Source organism: Cherax quadricarinatus, chromosome 68 (assembly GCF_038502225.1).
Source record: "Cherax quadricarinatus isolate ZL_2023a chromosome 68, ASM3850222v1, whole genome shotgun sequence".
In the NCBI taxonomy this organism is placed as follows: Eukaryota; Metazoa; Arthropoda; class Malacostraca; order Decapoda; family Parastacidae; genus Cherax; species Cherax quadricarinatus.
The window spans coordinates 2,952,399-2,972,233 of NC_091359.1; the positions used below are offsets into that span (position 1 = coordinate 2,952,399).

The following is a 19,835-nucleotide window of genomic DNA, read 5'->3' on the forward strand; positions in this document are numbered from 1 at the left end:
TGTAGTATGATACTTGTACCTATGTGGTTACCATGTATGATACTTGTACCTATGTGGTTACCATGTATGATACTTGTACCTATGTAGTTACCATGTATGATACTTGTACCTATGTGGTTACCATGTATGATACTTGTACCTATGTGGTTACCATGTATGATACTTGTACCTATGTGGTTACCATGTATGATACTTGTACCTATGTAGTTACCATGTATGATACTTGTACCTATGTAGTTACCATGTATGATACTTGTACCTATGTGGACCCATACCTAAATAATAATAACTCCCGGACAGTAGGCCTCACTAAGTCACGAGCTTTAATGATCCCTTAACAACTCCACAACAACAACAAAACATGGCCGAGGCTCTACCATGCGACTTCGACTCTTGGCTCAAAAACACTCTAGTTATTTTAAATACAGATGACGAAGTCTTCAGTCCCTACATCAAAGGCATATTAGAAGGTGATGAAACGACCGAGGAGAAGCTTGAAGCCTTACAAGGAATATTAACGGAAATAACGGTTTGTACAAGACCAGTAAATGGTTGGCTTCCTTAATTAAGTGATAATAATAATAATAATCTTTGTTTCTACAGGTACATGTACAAGGTATACAGATCATAACTGACATCAGTGACATACTACTGTATAGAAAACTCCTTGTTATGCAGAGCATTTTGGCAAATTAGGTTAATTTTGTCCCCAGGATGCGACCCACACCAGTCGACTAACACCCAGGTACCTACTTACTGATAGGTGAACATGGACAGCAGGTGTCTTAAGGAAACACGTCCTAATGTTTAAACTCGTACCAAAGATCGAACCACGGACCTCAGTGTGTGAGCTGAGTGCGTTAGCAAGGTTAGGTAAGCTTTGTCAGGAAACAGGACAAGTGTTTCCTGACGTGGGTTTTAGTCATGATGACCCACAGTTGGAGCTTTTGGTCATCTGACTGAGGCCTTCCACTTGCTTACCCCTCCACCCCTTTATATTTTTTGGTTACAAAAATTATAATCATTAGATGTTATTTAAGTTTATTTTGGCACAAAGTACACATAAGTATAATTATCATACATAGTGTAAATTACCCACCAGGATAACCCCAAAAAATTCAGGCAAAGTGACTTATTTCCATTGGGATCCTTATATTTTAAACTATTATTTTATTCCTCTTGATGGGAGATTTCTTGATGCCAGTGAGGGACTCTTGAACCAAGAAACTGGATTTATGTTCCCTTTTCTTCGATCGAACCAGAATGACTCGCTCTCCCCAGGTACTTAAACTATTGTGCTAAACCATCATTGTATAACCCATGATGGTTTAGTGCTCACTTTTTGACTATAACCATGATTGTTGATACAGTATATTTATAGTACTGGGCATTAATTATGCTATTTAGGAACCGAGTCACAGCTAAAAAAATCACCGTTCAACCTATTTTCATCTTTTCTTATCTCATTGTACAAAGTTTTTTTTTGTTGCAGTAGTGTATGACCCTTTCAAGTTTAGTGCTTCAATTTATTTTTTTTACTATTACTGTTATTATTACTATTAGTTATTACTATTACTGTTGTTATTACTATTATTATTATTGTTACTATTGTTATTACTATTACTGCTGTTATTACTATTGCTGTTAATACTATTAATACTATTACTATTATTACTACTATTGTTAGTTACTATTATTACTGTTACTACTGTTATTACTGTTTACTATTATTATTTCTACTATTGTTAGTTACTATTACTACTGTTACTACTATTATTACTATTATGGTTCTTATTACTATTACTACTATTATTATTACTATTGCTGTTATTACTTTTAATACTATTACTATTATTACTACTATTGTTAGTTATTATTATTACTGTTACTACTATTATTACTGTTACTACTGTTATTACTATTATTACTGTTACTATTGTTACTATTACTGCTGTTACTACTGTTATTACTATTGCTATTATTACTACTGTTATTACTATTGCTATTATTACTACTGTTATTACTATTGCTATTATTACTACTGTTATTACTATTGCTATTATTACTACTGTTATTACTATTGCTATTACTACTGTTATTACTATTACAATTGTTACTACTATTGTTGGTTACTATTATTACTATTACTGTTGTTATTACTATTACCATTGTTATTACTATTACTATTGTTATTACTATTACTATTGTTATTACTATTACTATTGTTATTACTATTACTATTGTTATTACTATTACTATTGTTATTACTATTACTATTGTTATTACTGTTACTACTATTATTACTGTTACTACTATTATTACTGTTACTACTATTATTACTGTTACTACTATTACTACTGTTACTATTACTACTACTATTACTACTACTACTACTACTATTGTTAGTTGCTGCTATTATTATCACTACTGTTATTACTATTGCTATTATTACTGTTACTACTATTGCTATTATTACTATTACTACTATTGCTACTATTACTACTATTGCTCCTGTTATTACTATTACTATACTATTACTATTATTGCTACTATTATTACTACTAGATTTACTACAGTACTGTTACTACTACTGTTATACTACATTCATCAAGCATCATCATCATCAATCATTAATTACTATGACTGTTACTACTGCTACCATAATTATTGATACATTCTGCGAGATGTCGACTTTCTGATGACATCCTAATTTTTTTCATGCTTTACAATTGATTGAGATCTCCAGACATACTTTTAAGCGCTTCAAAATGTGCATGAAATCAAGAAGGCTAAGGCAACTGAGAAAGACTTTGGGAAGGGGGAAAAAGGCTACCAAATATGTCTGCATACTTCCAAAGGCCTTTGTCTGTCTTTCAAATAATGTCCCCATGTCTCTCATCTCTGCCATGCAGCATTGAATGGCTCTTTGAGTTTAACATTTTCCATGAATGTAATACATTACATACTTATAATAATAGTTTATTTTATTAACACATCAGTTGATTCCCACCAAAGCAGGGTGGTCAGAAAAAGAAAAACTTTCATCATTCACTTTATCATTGTCTTGCCAGAGGCGTGCTTACACGACAGTTATAAAACTGCAACATTAACATTCCTCCTTTAGAGTGCAGACACTGTACTTCCCATCTCCAGGACTCGAGTCCGGCCTGCCGGTTTCCCTGAATCCCTTCATAAATGTTACTTTGCTCACACTCCAACAGCATGTCAGGTATTAAAAACCATTTGTCTCCATTCACTCCTATCAAATACGCTCATGCATGCTTGCTCGAGGTCCAAGCCCCCGCACACAAAACCTCCTTTACCCCCTCCCTTCAACCTTTCCTAGGCCAACCTCTACCCCGCCTTCCCTCCACCCTGCCTTCCCTCCACTATTTTGTTCCATCTTCTCTACATGTGCAAACCACCTCAGCAACCCCTCCTCAGCCATGTGGATAATAGTTTTGGTAATCCCACACCTCCTCCTAATTTCCAAACTATGAATTCTCTGCATTATATTCACAGCACACATTGCCCTCAGACATGACATCTCCACTGCCTCCAGCCTTCTCCTTGTTGCAATATTTACCACCCATGCTTCCCATCCATACAAAAGTGTTGGTTTAACTATACTCTTTTACATTCCCCTCTTTGGTTCCACAGACAAAGTTCTTTGTCTCCACAGACTCCTTAAATGCACCACTCATGATTCACCTCATCCTTCATAGACCCATCTGCTGACATGTCCACTCCCAAATATCTGAATACATTCACCTCCTCCATACTCTCTCCCTCCAATCTGATATCCAGTCTTTCGTCACTAATCTTTTTATTATCCTCATCACCTTACTCTTTCCTCTATTCACTTTTAATTTTCTTCTATTACATACCCTACCAAACTCATCCATCAACCTCTGCAACTTCTCTTCAGAATGTGCCAAAAAGCACAGTGTCATCAGCAAAGATCAACTGTGATAACTCCCACTTTGTTTTAGATTCTTTATCTTTTAACCCCACACTTCTTGCCCAGACCCACACATTCACTTCTCTTACAACCCCATCTATAAATATATTGAACAACCACGGTGACATCATATCACATAATAATACAGTAATATAATGCAATAGATAATGTCTTCACTTACTGTAATTCTTTCATACTGGTTTGTCATCTTTCTTGAAAGATATAAGTGAAGTGATTGCAACTAAAAAAATATATTTTAATCATTTGTCCTTAATTTCAGGAGAATGGAATAGATGACTTATGTCAAGACATTCTCAAGAAGTGGAATTTGAGAGAAGTCGATGGGCATACCGATGAGCCTCCTGTTAGGGTAAGAGTTCACTGTTTCAGTGTAACCAAGATACATTTTCCAATTGTTGTAAACTAGTAAATCACTATTTCTTGTTCATTGCTTGTCATGGGTAGGACTGTTTTGTAGACTACAAACTGTAGATCATAACTGCAGAAAAACAGGGTACTGTGCTGAAAAAATAACACTGTCAAATGTATGTAACAATTTATCCTGTCCTACCTAGGCCTAACCCAGGTACATTTTCCTAAAATATAAAAAAAAACAGCTTTACAAAATAGTTCAGCATTCAACCTGGTGGCAACTATATACTCAGCATTTGGAGCCTTGTGTGTTTTAATGGAGTATTTACTTAGGTTTAGGTTTGACAAGATTGGTATTAGGTTAAGTAAAGTTGGGTAAGGCATCATTATTTCCTCTATTCTAGCAAATTGTTGTATGTACTGTATAAACATTCACCAATATAGTTCAGCACTGTTGTTATATGTTAGAGTTCTTGCATTAAGCAGTTTTCCTTGTTCTTGTATTTGTTAAATAGAAATTACTGTATTAAAATTGGTTTATTATAATATAGTAGGCTACAGAATTTTTTTTTTAGTAATTTGAGCAATATTTTAGTTGCATTTTATGAAGCAATTGCCATAATTCCAATGTACCATTATTCCAAATTTTATACAGAAAAATTATTTTATTAAAGTACTGTAATATTAATTTCCTGGTATTGTAATGTAGTGAATCAGACCTTAATTAAAACTAACCCTGCCATCTTGTTCTTCATGTAGAATATTAAACAAAACAAGGCATTACTGTACAATATTTTGATTCAGATCACGTAAATACACACCTCTGGCAAAGCAGTGACTGAATGAATGATGATGACTGTGATTTCTTGTTTGTGTCACCTTGCCTAGATGAAAGATGGCCATTGAGGTAAAAAAAAAAAAGAAAAGAAGCAAGAGAAGTCGCTGAATGGAGGATGACTTTTTTTTTTATTTGGTCAGTAATTGAAGTTGCATTATCCAAATGTTCATTAATCAAGTAAGATATTACAGCATCTTTCTAATAAAGATTCAATACACAAATAACCTTCACACAGGAGAAAGACACTTACGATGACATTTTGGTCCAATTTGGACAATTAACAAGTCACACAGACGAGTGAAGGGAAGGGAGGCTCTTCTGTATGACTAGTTAGTGGTCCAAGTTGGACCACAACATCTACATAAGTTTCTTTCTCCTATGTGCGGGTTATTTTTGTGTTCCATTAATGGTATTGTGCCTTTTTTATTCTCTAATCAAGATTTTAATGCCATTTAATACTTTCTGATTACTGTACAAAGATGAGAGAGGGCATGGTACAGAGAAGACACAGGATTTAACCAACGTGTACATAGACCTATAGACTCTGAGAGAAAGGGAATGGGTATTGAAAACAGAAAAGTGCGTTTTTTTTTTTTAACACATCAGCCATTTCCTACTGAGGCAAGGGCAACTATAAAAAAGAAGAAACATTTTTATTATCGCTCGTTCTGTCACTGTCTTGCCAGAGGTGTGCCGATACTACAGTTCAAAAACTGCAACATATCTCCACCCCACCTTCAGAGTGCAGGCACTGTACTTCCCACCTTCAGAGTGCAGGCACTGTACTTCCCACCTCCACCTCACCTTCAGAGTGCAGACACTGTACTTCCCACCTCCACCTCACCTTCAGAGTGCAGGCACTACTTCCCACCTCCAACCCACCTTCAGAGTGCAGGCACTGTACTTCCCACCTCCACCCCACCTTCAGAGTGCAGGGACTGTACTTCCCACCTCCACCCCACCCTCAGAGTGCAGGCACTGTACTTCCCACCTCCACCCCACCTTCAGAGTGCAGGGACTGTACTTCCCACCTCCACCCCACCTTCAGAGTGCAGGCACTGTACTTCCCACCTCCACCCCACCTTCAGAGTGCAGGGACTGTACTTCCCACCTCCACCCCACCTTCAGAGTGCAGGGACTGTACTTCCCACCTCCACCCCACCTTCAGAGTGCAGGGACTGTACTTCCCACCTCCACCCCACCCTCAGAGTGCAGGCACTGTACTTCCCACCTCCACCCCACCTTCAGAGTGCAGGGACTGTACTTCCCACCTCCACCCCACCTTCAGAGTGCAGGCACTGTACTTCCCACCTCCACCCCACCTTCAGAGTGCAGGGACTGTACTTCCGACCTCCACCCCACCTTCAGAGTGCAGGGACTGTACTTCCCACCTCCACCCCACCTTCAGAGTGCAGGCACTGTACTTTCCACCTCACCTTCAGAGTGCAGGCACTGTACTTTCCACCCCACCTTCAGAGTGCAGGCACTGTACTTCCCACCTCCACCCGATATAGCCCCACTCCATAAAGGTGGCAGCAAAGCATTAGCTAAGAACTATAGACCAATAGCTCTGACACCCCACATCATAAAAATCTTTGAAAGAGTGCTAAGAAACAGGATTGCAAATCACCTGGATTCCCAAAATCTGCACAATCCAGGGCAACATGGGTTCAGGGCAGGTCGCTCCTGCCTCTCACAGCTACTGGATCACTATGATATGGCCTTCGATGCACTGGAAGAAAATCAGAATGCAGATGTAATATACACAGACTTTGCAAAAGCATTTGACAAATGCGATCATGGCGTAATAGCCCATAAAATACATGCTAAAGGAATAACTGGGAAAGTGGGGAGATGGATCTTCAACTTCCTAACAAATCGAACACAAAGAGTAGTGGTCAACAGAGTTAAATCGGAGGCTGCCATAATGAAGAGCTCTGTTCCACAAGGCACAGTACTCGCCCCATCTTATTCCTCATCCTCATATCAGGCATAGACAGAGATATACACCACAGCACCGTATCATCCTTTGCGGATCATACTAGGATCTGCACGAGGCTGTCATCTGCTGAGAACGCGGTTAACCTCCAAAAAGATATAAACAAAGTTTTCCAGTGGGCAACAGTAAACAATATGATGTTCAATGAGGACAAATTCCAACTACTCCGTTATGGAAAACTGGAAGAGATAATAACTAGAACAGAGTATACTACGGACTCTGGTCATACAATAGAGCGGAAAAATAATGTAAGGGACCTGGGAGTAGTAATGTCTGAGGATCTTTGCAAGTGCAAAGAAAATGATAGGATGGATAATGAGAACGTTCAAAACTAGAGATGCCAAGCCAATGATGATCCTTTTCAAATCACTTGTTCTCTCTAGGCTGGAATACTGCTGTACATTAACATCTCCATTCAAAGCAGGTGAAATTGCAGATCTAGAGAGTGTACAGAGATCCTTTACTGCACTTATAAGTTCTGTCAAGCACCTTAACTACTGGGAATGCTTGGAAGCACTTGACTTGTACTCATTGGAACGCAGGAGGGAGAGATATCATAATCTACACTTGGAAAATCCTGGAAGGAATGGTCCCAAATCTTCACACAGAAATCACTCCCTACGAAAGTAAAAGACTGGGCAGGCAATGCAAAATGCCCCCAATTAAAAGTAGGGGCGCCATTGGTACACTAAGGGAAAACACCATAAGTGTCTGGGGCCCAAGACTGTTCAACAGCCTCCCATCAAGCATTAGGGGAATTGCCAATAAGCCCCTGGCTGCCTTCAAGAGAGAGCTGGACAGATATCTAAAGTCAGTGCCGGATCAGCCGGGCTGTGGCTCGTACGTTGGACTGCGTGTGGCCAGCAGTAACAGCCTGGTTGATCAGGCCCTGATCCACCGGGAGGCCTGGTCCCACCTCCACAGTCTAATTGATTTCAGAGTTAAGAGAATGAAAAACTTTTAATAATAATTAAAATTCTTTAGTCCTTGATAATTTAGTATTCAAGAATTAACTAAACATCTACAGATCTAAACTGTGAGAATATGTAAATTTTAATAAACTAAAAGAATAAAGTGTAGCTGTTCAAAGATACAGTACTGTATTGTTGTTCATAACATACTTTCATTGAAAATATTAAAAAAAAAAAACCCTCTTGAAACTCTTCATAAGTATAAAAGTATATTTTACCATTCTTCCAGGTTGGCATGGATGAAAAATTAGCAAAAATCATGGAGGAGCAGGCCCAATGTGTGGTGACTGTCAAGACACGATCAAAGGAGGAGGAGAATCTCAAGAGTGCTATACTGGCACAATATGCACAAGTAGGGTGACAAGATTGGCTAGGATGACTTTTATGATGAATTAAGACACTTGTGCAATCCTTTCATCTTTTTAATGTGGAAACATTTGGCCAACCAGTGATGTCCTCAGTCCAATATTGAGAAGTTACTGATAGTGATCAAGAAGAGTTAAGAGACTAGTGGAGGTATTAACATTAAGAACACCAATGTAGAGGAGGTATTTCAAGAAGAGAGGGAGGAGGATGTTACTGCTCTGTATTGGACTGAAGCCACTGGTTTGATAAACTTTTCCACAATAAGGATACTCAAGTGTTGCACAAGTGTCTAACTAATCATCCTGTCGGTTCTGTGAACCATTTACCTACATAAGTTTTATGTAAGCCAAGCCAGTACTGGTAGTTAGAGATACCCTGGGAAAATTATTCTGAAATCACCATAATAATCTCTATAAATTTTTATGGATATGAGGTCAGTATACAGAAGCTTTTATTGGGACTACCCAGTGTGTTTCTCTCAGGCTTTTTACAATTACTTGGGTGCCTATAGGGATCTCGGGGAACTTTTAGGGAAATCTTTTGACAGTAATTTAATGGGGTTTTTAAATTGATGATCGCTATATTAACTTGGGTTTGATAGTACATGTTTGTGTTGAGCATTTTATTCATGATTGTAGTTTTTATTGTTTGGTAATTGTATCTGTTATTTTTAATAGGGATAGAATTTTACTAGATTTTTTACAGATCCTGATATTAAATGTAGGCCGATACCAGTATCAACAAAATTGGCAGATAGCAGTACTGATTCCAGTGCCATCAATGTTAGCTGATGGCCACCAGTTTTAAAACTCAATTTTTTAGACAGATTTTTTTTCCTAAACAAACCAGCCATATCCCACCAAGGCAGGGTGACCTAAAAAGAAAAACAAAAGTTTTTATTTTTAAATTTAGTAATTTATACAGGAGAAGGGGTTACTGGCCCTTTGCTCCCAGCATTTCTTCTGACTTAAGAGTTAGCAGTTATGAACTGGTTGAATATAGGAAGGGCAGAAAAACTTGTATGAATGGTTATAATATAAGTGTCCTAAATGCTGAAAAGAGGATGGGACCACCTCTACTAGTAGTCAAGAGAAGGCGGACCTCTTTGCTGAACACTTTGCTACCAAAATGCAAGTTCCTGATCCAGCAAGGGACCCTCCTTGGCTAGCTGCAAGAACTGTGTCAAAACTGTCAGTGGTGACAATAAGGGAGGAGGAGGTGCATTTCCTTCTTAAATCGCTTGATCAAGAAAAGGCTGTGGGCCTAGACAAGTTGAGCTCAAGATTGTTGAGAAGATGTGCAGACCAGCTAGCAGCACCTCTAACTTGCATCTTTCAGCACTGCCTAGTACAGTGTAAATGGCCCTCTCTATGGAAAGAGGCAAATGTAGTCCCTGTTCACAAAAAGAAGAGCAGAGCAGAAATCAGCAACTACAGACCAGTGTCAATCCTGTCAATCACTGGTAAGATCCTTGAGACAATAATCTCAAGACAAATGACAGAGTTTTTTGACTACCACTCACTACTTTGTGATCGTCAATATGGCTTCAGGAAAGGTTACTCTGCTGCTGATCTGTTGTTAAACCTCTCCACTAAGTGGCACCAGTCACTGGATGAATCCAAAGTCAGCTGTGTGGTAGCACTGGACATTGCTGGCGCTTTCGACCGGGTGTGGCACCAGGGCCTCTTAGCAAAACTTCAAGCACTGGGAATTGCAGGCTCTACGCTATGTCTCCTCAGTGATTACCTTCATGGTAGATCTCTAAGTGTAGTTCTCAATGGAACGGAATCAGCAAGACATCCTATTGGGGCAAGTGTTCCACAAGGAAGCGTGCTGGGTCCATTGTTATGGAATGTCTACTTCAACGACCTTCTTCATCTCATCCCAGAATCACATGCATATGCAGACGACTATACACTGACATTCACTTATCCAAGAGAAGAAATGCCAGCTGCTCTAAGCTACATCAATCACCAGCTGAGAGCTATATCAGCTTGGGGAAATAGATGGCAAGTAACATTTGCACCTGAGAAAACGCAAATGATGATCGTCTCTAGGCACCATGATGGTAATGCTGCTGCAGTAGTAAGGATGAATGGGAGGGTGTTGGCACCTGGAGAAGAAGTTGATATCCTTGGGGTGAAATTTGACTCCAAACTAACCATGAAGAACCATGTTGTAAATCTTGCAAACAAGGCAGCCAGGAAGCTTACAGCACTTCGCCGTATCTCGCATCTGCTTGACAGTAGGGGTTACAAGATCTTGTACGAGGCACAAGTACGCTCACACCTTGAGTATGCTCCACTTTCTTGGTTTGCCTGCCCCCCCACTCATCTGCGACTGCTTGACAGAGTAGAGAACAGAGCAAGACGTCTCATCTCTCGCCTGGACCCATCCTGGATAGATCTGTCATTTCAGCAGAGCCTTCAACATAGGAGGGATGTGGGTGGCCTTACTGTTATGTACAAGGCCAATATTGTCAAAATACCGCACTTGGATCCACTTCAAGGACAGCGTGAAACAAGCTTTTATGCCACAAGACGGGCAGAAAGCAGCAACTTCACTCTGGCTGTACCCTTCTCCAGAACATCACTCCATCTGAGATCATACATACCCAGGATGACTCGAGTATGGAACACATTCGTACAGCATAATGATGTCAACGAGATAAAGTCAGTTGATCAAATGAAAATGCTGGCCCACAGATGGCTCCAACTTCATCCTGTTCCCTACTTGTATGTCTCATAACAATAAAAATGCTTTTAAATGAGTTGATGTAGGTAACAGCTCTTAGCTTGCCAATAAAGTTAGGAATCCTTAACCTGTAAATAGCTTGTCAATAAAGCTAGGGATCCTTAACCTTGTCAAACCCTGTGTAAAAAAAAAAAAAAAAAAAAAAAAAAAAAGTCTGAAGCTGAAAGCACACATGGTCTAACATGAATACACATACATTTATACCATATATCATTTCTAGTTTTCTGATTTGCTTTCCATTCATGTGGGATTTACATTGTATAAGAGCATTTTTATTTGAGCTCTTAAGCTTCCACAGCATTTACAAATGTGTCATGTATAGCTGGAAATAGATTAAGGTTGATATTCCGCTAATATGTCTTGTTAACAGATTTTGATGTTTGCTGGCAGGTGTCTGATGGAGAAGTTACTGATAGTGATCAGGAAGAGTTAGAGACTAGTGGAGGTATTAGCACTAAGAACACCAATGCAGAGGAGGTGTTTAAAGCAGAGAGGGAGAAGAGAGAGAGGGACAAAGAAGAGGCACAGCGCAAGAGAGAAAAGGACAAAGAAGACAGGTAAGACTAACAAACTGTGTACTGCTAACCTACTATTCTGAAGCCCAGTAATGAGAGTAACATGTATCTCGCTATTATAGTCTATTGAGGATTGAGTCTTTCTCATAAACTTGTCAGTATTATATACTGTACCATTTATGACAAGCTTTTGCTGCCTGTGGCCTGCAAGTTAACATAAGCTTCACAAGCCAGATGATCAGGAAGCTCATGCAATAACTTGTATAGATCCCTCTGGAAAACTTTTTTTTTTATCAGTTAGTTTTACTAGTAGTGTATCTTACTGAAATCCTGTGAACAACCGTGGGCTGATTATTGCTTTCTCAGTGTAAGAAATAAACAAATTATTAATTCATCTTTTTAATATAGGCAGGCCCTGCTTTACAGAAGTTTTCAGTTAGTATACCCATTCTTCGTTTATTCAAACGTCCTACAATAAATATATTCACCACTCACTGTAACCTAAGGACGAAAATGTTTTAATGTAAGTAATGTGTGTACTGTATGTGCATTTTTTAGGCCTAGCTATATTGCTCACTTAATATATGATAGTGTAAACATGTTATCAGGCTTTTATATGTACAAAAATTAAAAAAGAGTTAAAAAAGGCTATGATTAACTTTACAGCGATTTTTGCTTTACAGCAGTAGCCCAAAACCTAACTTGCTGTATCAGTAGGGTCCACCTGTACCATTCCCTGGGCACTGTTGCCCAGGGATTATAGTAATAATTAAATACTATATGATGGTAGGATTGCTGGTGTCTTTTGTCTGTCTCGTAAATATGCAAGATTACAGGTACATCTTGCTACTTCTACTTACACTTAGGTCACACTACACATACATGTACACGTTTATTTATACACACTCATCTGAGTTTTCTTTGATTTTATCTTAATAGTTCTTGGTCTTATTACTTTTCCTTTTATATCCATGGGGAAGTGGAATAAGAATCTTTCCTCCGTAAAAGTCAACTAAAATGCCGAGAACAATGGGCTAGTAACCCCTTTTCCTGTAAAGATTACTAAAAAGAATAAGAAGAAGAAAATTGTCAAAGTGGGAAGTCTGAATGTGCGTGGATGTTGTGCAAATGATAAGAAAGAGATGATTGTGGATGTTATGAATAAGAAGAAACTGGATGTCCTGGCTTTAAGTGAAACAAAGCTGAAGGGGGTGGGAGAGTTTCAATGGAGAGGAATAAATGGGATTAGGTCAGGGGTTTCAAATAGAGTTAGAGCTAAAGAAGGAGTAGCAATAATGTTGAAGGATAAGCTATGGCAGGAAAAGAGGGACTACAAATGTATAAATTCAAGGATTATGTGGAGTAAAATAAAGATTGGATGTGAAAAGTGGGTTATAGTAAGCGTGTATGCACCTGGAGAAGAGAGAAGTGTAGAGGAGAGAGAGAGATTCTGGGAAATGTTGAGTGAATGCGTGGGGAGTTTTGAATCAAGTGTGAGAGTAATGGTTGGGGATTTCAATGCTAAAGTGGGTAAAAATGTTATGGAGGGAGTAGTAGGTAAATTTGGGGTGCCAGGGGTAAATGTAAATGGGGAGCCTTTAATTGAGCTATGTGTAGAAAGAAATTTGGTAATAAGTAATACATATTTTATGAAAAAGAGGATAAATAAATATACAAGCTATGATGTAGCACGTAATGAAAGTAGTTTGTTAGATTATGTATTGGTGGATAAAAGGTTGATGGGTAGGCTCCAGGATGTACATGTTTATAGAGGGGCAACTGATATATCGGATCATTATTTAGTTGTAGCTACAGTTAGAGTAAGAGGTAGATGGGAAAAGAGGAAGGTGGCAACAACAAGTAAGAGGGAGGTGAAAGTGTATAAACTAAGGGAGGAGGAAGTTCGGGCGAGATATAAGCGACTATTGGCAGAAAGGTGGGCTAGTGCAAAGATGAGTAGTGGGGGGGTTGAAGAGGGTTGGAATAGTTTTAAAAATGCAGTATTAGAATGTGGGGCAGAAGTTTGTGGTTATAGGAGGGTGGGGGCAGGAGGAAAGAGGAGTGATTGGTGGAATGATGAAGTAAAGGGTGTGATAAAAGAGAAAAAGGTAGCTTACGAGAGGTTTTTACAAAGCAGAAGTGTTATAAGAAGAGCAGAGTATATGGAGAGTAAAAGAAAGGTGAAGAGAGTGGTGAGAGAGTGCAAAAGGAGAGCAGATGAAAGAGTGGGAGAGGCACTGTCAAGAAATTTTAATGAAAATAAGAAAAAGTTTTGGAGTGAGTTAAACAAGTTAAGAAAGCCTAGGGAAAGTATGGATTTGTCCGTTAAAAACAGAGTAGGGGAGTTAGTAGATGGGGAGAGGGAGGTATTAGGTAGATGGCGAGAATATTTTGAGGAACTTAAATGTTGAGGAAGAAAGGGAGGCAGTAATTTCATGCACTGGCCAGGGAGGTATACCATCTTTTAGGAGTGAAGAAGAGCAGAATGTAAGTGTGGTGGAGGTATGTGAGGCATTACGTAGAATGAAAGGGGGTAAAGCAGCTGGAACTGATGGGATCATGACAGAAATGTTAAAAGCAGGGGGGGATATAGTGTTGGAGTGGTTGGTACTTTTGTTTAATAAATGTATGAAAGAGGGGAAGGTACCTAGGGATTGGCGGAGAGCATGTATAGTCCCTTTATATAAAGGGAAAGGGGACAAAAGAGATTATAAAAATTATAGAGGAATAAGTTTACTGAGTATACCAGGAAAAGTATACGGTAGAATTATAATTGAAAGAATTAGAGGTAAGACAGAATGTAGAATTGCGGATGAGCAAGGAGGCTTCAGAGTGGGTAGGGGATGTGTAGATCAAGTGTTTACATTGAAGCATATATGTGAACAGTATTTAGATAAAGGTAGGGAAGTTTTTATTGCATTTATGGATTTAGAAAAGGCATATGATAGAGTGGATAGAGGAGCAATGTGGCAGATGTTGCAAGTATATGGAATAGGTGGTAAGTTACTAAATGCTATAAAGAGCTTTTATGAGGATAGTGAGGCTCAGGTTAGGGTGTGTAGAAGAGAGGGAGAATACTTCCCGGTAAAAGTAGGTCTTAGACAGGGATGTGTAATGTCACCATGGTTGTTTAATATATTTATAGATGGGGTTGTAAAAGAAGTAAATGCTAGGGTGTTTGGGAGAGGGGTGGGATTAAATTATGGGGAATCAAATTCAAAATGGGAATTGACACAGTTACTTTTTGCTGATGATACTGTGCTTATGGGAGATTCTAAAGAAAAATTGCAAAGGTTAGTGGATGAGTTTGAGAATGTGTGTAAAGGTAGAAAGTTGAAAGTGAACATAGAAAAGAGTAAGGTGATGAGGGTATCAAATGATTTAGATAAAGAAAAATTGGATATCAAATTGGGGAGGAGGAGTATGGAAGAAGTGAATGTTTTCAGATACTTGGGAGTTGACGTGTCGGCGGATGGATTTATGAAGGATGAGGTTAATCATAGAATTGATGAGGGAAAAAAGGTGAGTGGTGCGTTGAGGTATATGTGGAGTCAAAAAACGTTATCTATGGAGGCAAAGAAGGGAATGTATGAAAGTATAGTAGTACCAACACTCTTATATGGACGTGAAGCTTGGGTGGTAAATGCAGCAGCGAGGAGATGGTTGGAGGCAGTGGAGATGTCCTGTCTAAGGGCAATGTGTGGTGTAAATATTGTGCAGAAAATTCGGAGTGTGGAAATTAGGAGAAGGTGTGGAGTTAATAAAAGCATTAATCAGAGGGCAGAAGAGGGGTTGTTGAGGTGGTTTGGTCATTTAGAGAGAATGGATCAAAGTAGAATGACATGGAAAACATATAAATCTATAGGGGAAGGAAAGAGGGGTAGGGGTCGTCCTCGAAAGGGTTGGAAAGAGGGGGTAAAGGAGGTTTTGTGGGCGAGGGGCTTGGACTTCCAGCAAGCGTGCATGAGCGTGTTAGATAGGAGTGAATGGAGACGAATGATACTTGGGACCTGACGATCTGTTGGAGTGTGAGCAGAGTAATATTTAGTGAAGGGATTCAGGGAAACCGGTTATTTTCATATAGTCGGACTTGAGTCCTGGAAATGGGAAGTACAATGCCTGCACTTTAAAGGAGGGGTTTGGGATATTGGCAGTTTTGGAGGGATATGTTGTGTATCTTTATACGTATATGCTTCTAAACTGTTGTATTCTGAGCACCTCTGCAAAAGCAGTGATAATGTGTGAGTGTGGTGAAAGTGTTGAATGATGATGAAAGTATTTTCTTTTTGGGGATTCTTTCTTTTTTGGGTCACCCTGCCTCGGTGGGAGACGACCGACTTGTTGAAAAAAAAAAATGAATATAATAAAAATTAAATTATTTATGGTTTTATTACTAATAATAATATTACTGTTACTACAGCCTCTCCTCACTTACCGACGGAGTTCCGTTCCTAAGACCACATCGGTAAACGAATTTGTCGTTAATCGAGGAATCGCCCCTTACTGACACTTCAAAAGTGTCGCCACCCAAAATTAAAACTTTCAGTCTTGTTTGCTGGGAAATTTCTTTCAGTCTGTTTATTATTAATGGTAATACAACATGAAATAGGTCAGTGACTTGCTTCCGAGATAATCCAGGAAACATGTGTATAGCTGATTACTTAGGATTTTTTTTTTTTTTTTTATTGAGAAAATCTCACTTTTTTCAGTCTTTGCATAGGAAAAGAGTGATCTTCTATAGTTACCCTTCAATACCTCTCTATATAATGTCAAATTTTATTAATTTGGGCATCTTTATCATGCTTCTACATTATTTATGTCATACCTAATACATGTATTCTAGAATAAATCTGATAGATAGATAACCTTTATTGATAGTAATAGTATAATTATACAATATTTTATAAGGGCAATCATGAGTTACTGAGACACTGCTGCTTCTCCTTCTGCTATAGCTCTGCCCACTTTGTAATGATGGTAAATGGTGAATTAAATATGTATATTAGAAAGAAAAAAAAAAGAAAAATGAAACCAACTTGATAACTTTATTTTAATTTGCATAACTTGTATACAGTGGACCCCCGCATAACGATTACCTCCGAATGCGACCAATTATGTAAGTGTATTTATGTAAGTGCATTTGTACGTGTATGTTTGGGGGTCTGAAATGGACTAATCTACTTCACAATATTTCTTATGGGAACAAATTCGGTCAGTACTGGCACCTGAACATACTTCTGGAGTGAAAAAATATCGTTAACCGGGGGTCCACTGTATTACAGAAAACAATAAAAAAGTAAAATACACATACAGTGAGTTAAGCGTACAGAAAAATAGCTTAAAACTCTGGCAACATTTGGTATAAGTATCATCTTTGTACCATGTTTCTACAAAGAATTAGTCATTTTACAAAATTATTTTTATGATGCGGTGAGTAATACACATCTGAACATGTAGTGAATTTTCAGAATTTTTCCAATTTTTTTTTATTTTTTTGTTTTTTTTTGTTTAATACATTAAATTCACTATCTAACATCATTACGAAGTGGGAGGAGCTATGGAGAGAGGGCGAGGCCAGCAGGAGCATTCAGTATCTGGTCAGTCATCATGGGCGTTGGATGTTAGCTGTGGTACTAATAAAATGTTGTGTAATTACGCTAATATTAGTAATAAAGGTAATCTACCTATCACATTTATTCCAAATTGATGTCAGAAACACGATAAATAAAGATTTCGAAATGAATAATATATGGTATATTATGAGAGTAGGGCAAGAGGTAGAGGCTTCTCTTGTCTGTACCTCTGGTCTGTAACAAAAGAAAATGGTGTTTACCATAGGGCAAACACTCCTAGATCACTCTTATCATAAAAAAAGCAAAAATAGCACGATTTTTCCTGAATTTTTTTTTTTTCCCCGAGTCATATGCTATGCACTCTGTCACATGGTATCGTAAGAAAAGCTTAAACTCAGTGAACAAGGTATGTCGATGGTAATAATAATTTATAATAATAAATAATAACTGGAGCACTTTAAACATCGTATAGGTTTGGTAGTTGACATTTAAAGCACTCCAGAGCGATTATTATTATCATTACCACCATCGACATACCTTGTTCACTGAGTTTAATCATTTCTTAATCTCCCACCATATACTAAGAATGTAAACACACATACGAACACACCAGCTAACCCCTTTACTGTGGCCTTCTTTTGTACTTCTTCCATTTTCCTCTTCCAAGTGCTGCTGCACTTCTAACTCTATTTTCTACTCTGGGATGCACAATAAAGTACAAATTTATAGACAAAATTTGTAGTCTTGGATATTGCTTGATTCTGAGATGCATCATTAACCTCTTTACAATGAACTTCTTTTGTATTTCTTCCATTTTCCGGTTGTTTTTCCTCTCCCAAGAGGAAAAACAACAGGAAATTTGTACAAATATGTAGTCTTGGAGAAAGAAAGCTAGTGTATTGAGTGGCTGTAGGAAGGAGATTCAGATCCTTGAAGCTGAGATGTTGCGCTGCCGGTTCATGGCCCAAGTTCTCGTACAGTATACAATAACAGCTCGCCAGAGAGCCTGTCATAACTCTGAGTTGTTGGTAAACAAGTGCGTCGGTAAGTGAGGAGAGGCTGTATTATATTATTTTCATGGGGATGCACTAAACCAGTAGGGGATGATACAGCACCTGTGGAATGGGTCCTTCATCAGGGCGCTCCTTAAAAGGTTTACATCTAATAATTGACTCCTTGTTTCAGAGCTAAGCAGAAGTCTAAAGATGATGAGAGGAAGGAGAAAGAGAAGAAACGAACCCAAAAGGGAGAACGCAGACGGTGATCGCCTCCACTATTAGTTATTAGTCATTATTTAAATAAGTTTCAGCTAGCAAATACAGATATTCATAATATATTGTAAACTGGAACAGGTAATTTTATGAAATAGTTGTAATTCATTGTATTCCTGAGCCATGTATTATTTTGAGACATATTTCTTTGATGTCATCTGTAGAACATTATTTGTTTTAAAGGTTCATTATTAACAAGAGTTTTTGAATTATTTGTGAGGCTAGATGTCTGTTCTTTATTTTATCTTTAAATATTCTAAATAAGCAATCTTTACAGCATCAAGAATATATGGTCAAAATAAAGATATAAATTGATTATTTGCATATTTTTTACTTATATCTCTATGTATACAAAGCATCAATATATTTATCCAACAGATTGCTCTGTAGTTAAATGAGTGACGTTCTAAAGAATAGAAGTTGGAGCAGTGAGAGGTAGTAGGTTGGTAGATGGCAACCATCGAGAGAGGCACTACCGTATTGTCATACCAGTATGAAATGGAAACTTGTACTGTATAACATTTTCCTCTCTGGCAGGCTTGCTGGACTTTTCTGCCTCATGAATGCATAAGGTGACAAACTTTTTCTTAGTATACACTTGCCTTTACTTTCCTATGTATTTTTTAATGCTGCTGTTCTTAATTTTGTAATATTTCCTTTCCAATTTTGGGGGCCTGGTATAATACCAGCCTGTGGGGGGGCGATGATTCCTGGAAGCATTAATGTATATTTGGGTTCAGTGCTATGGAAGAGTAGTTAACTATTGAAGTGTGGGTTTGATCTAATATGAAGTGGGAGCTACCACAGCTGTTTGTTTGGACTAGACGTTGTCTCAGGAACGGTTGGAGGGAGAGGGAAAAGTTATCTTTGAGTTTTAGGGGCTTGAGCATCAAGCAGGCTTGTGTGAACATTAGATAAAGAGTGAATAAACGTTTTAATGTATGGGCTGTTGGACTGAGAGAAAGGTAACTTTTATGAAGAGATTCGGGGAAAACTGATTAAGTCAGAACACTTCTGGCAAGACAGCGATTGAATGAATGCATTTGAATTTTTTTTTTTTTTTTTGGGGGGGGGTTACTCTTTCATAGCAGGAGACAGCTATTGGGTTCAAAAACAAATGAAAATTAGTAATGATGTCTTAAGTTTTTGTTAAGGCATTGAATAACCAAATGGTTAGTGCTTTGTAAGTCATACAACTCAACCCTCAGATGAGCA

The 19,835-nt window shown here is 38.2% G+C and overlaps 1 protein-coding gene across 2 annotated transcripts; it reads left to right on the top strand.

The window, feature by feature from the left end:
* The first annotated feature begins 331 nt into the window (after positions 1-331).
* On the top strand, positions 332-18,936 carry LOC128697834 (coiled-coil domain-containing protein 43). Of its 2 annotated transcripts, XM_053789776.2 has the most exons (5): positions 335-529; positions 4,242-4,331; positions 8,371-8,493; positions 11,652-11,818; positions 18,535-18,936. In XM_053789776.2, the coding sequence occupies exons 1-5, from the start codon at positions 362-364 to the stop codon at positions 18,611-18,613; spliced, it is 627 nt and encodes a 208-aa protein (XP_053645751.1). In that variant the 5' UTR covers positions 335-361; the 3' UTR covers positions 18,614-18,936. The 2 variants fall into 2 exon arrangements, with proteins under 2 accessions (XP_069955704.1, XP_053645751.1); XM_070099603.1 differs by lacking the exon at positions 8,371-8,493 and having other exon boundaries at positions 332-529.
* The last annotated feature ends 899 nt before the right edge of the window (positions 18,937-19,835 follow it).

Excerpts from the sequence above, each read along its gene's own strand:
- LOC128697834 (XM_053789776.2), top strand. The coding sequence starts at position 362 with ATGGCCGAGGCTCTACCATGCGACTTCGACTCTTGGCTCAAAAACACT. Across the intron at positions 4,332-8,370 it reads CCGATGAGCCTCCTGTTAGG|GTTGGCATGGATGAAAAATT; the intron begins GTAAGAGTTCAC and ends CCATTCTTCCAG. Across the intron at positions 8,494-11,651 it reads TACTGGCACAATATGCACAA|GTGTCTGATGGAGAAGTTAC; the intron begins GTAGGGTGACAA and ends GTTTGCTGGCAG.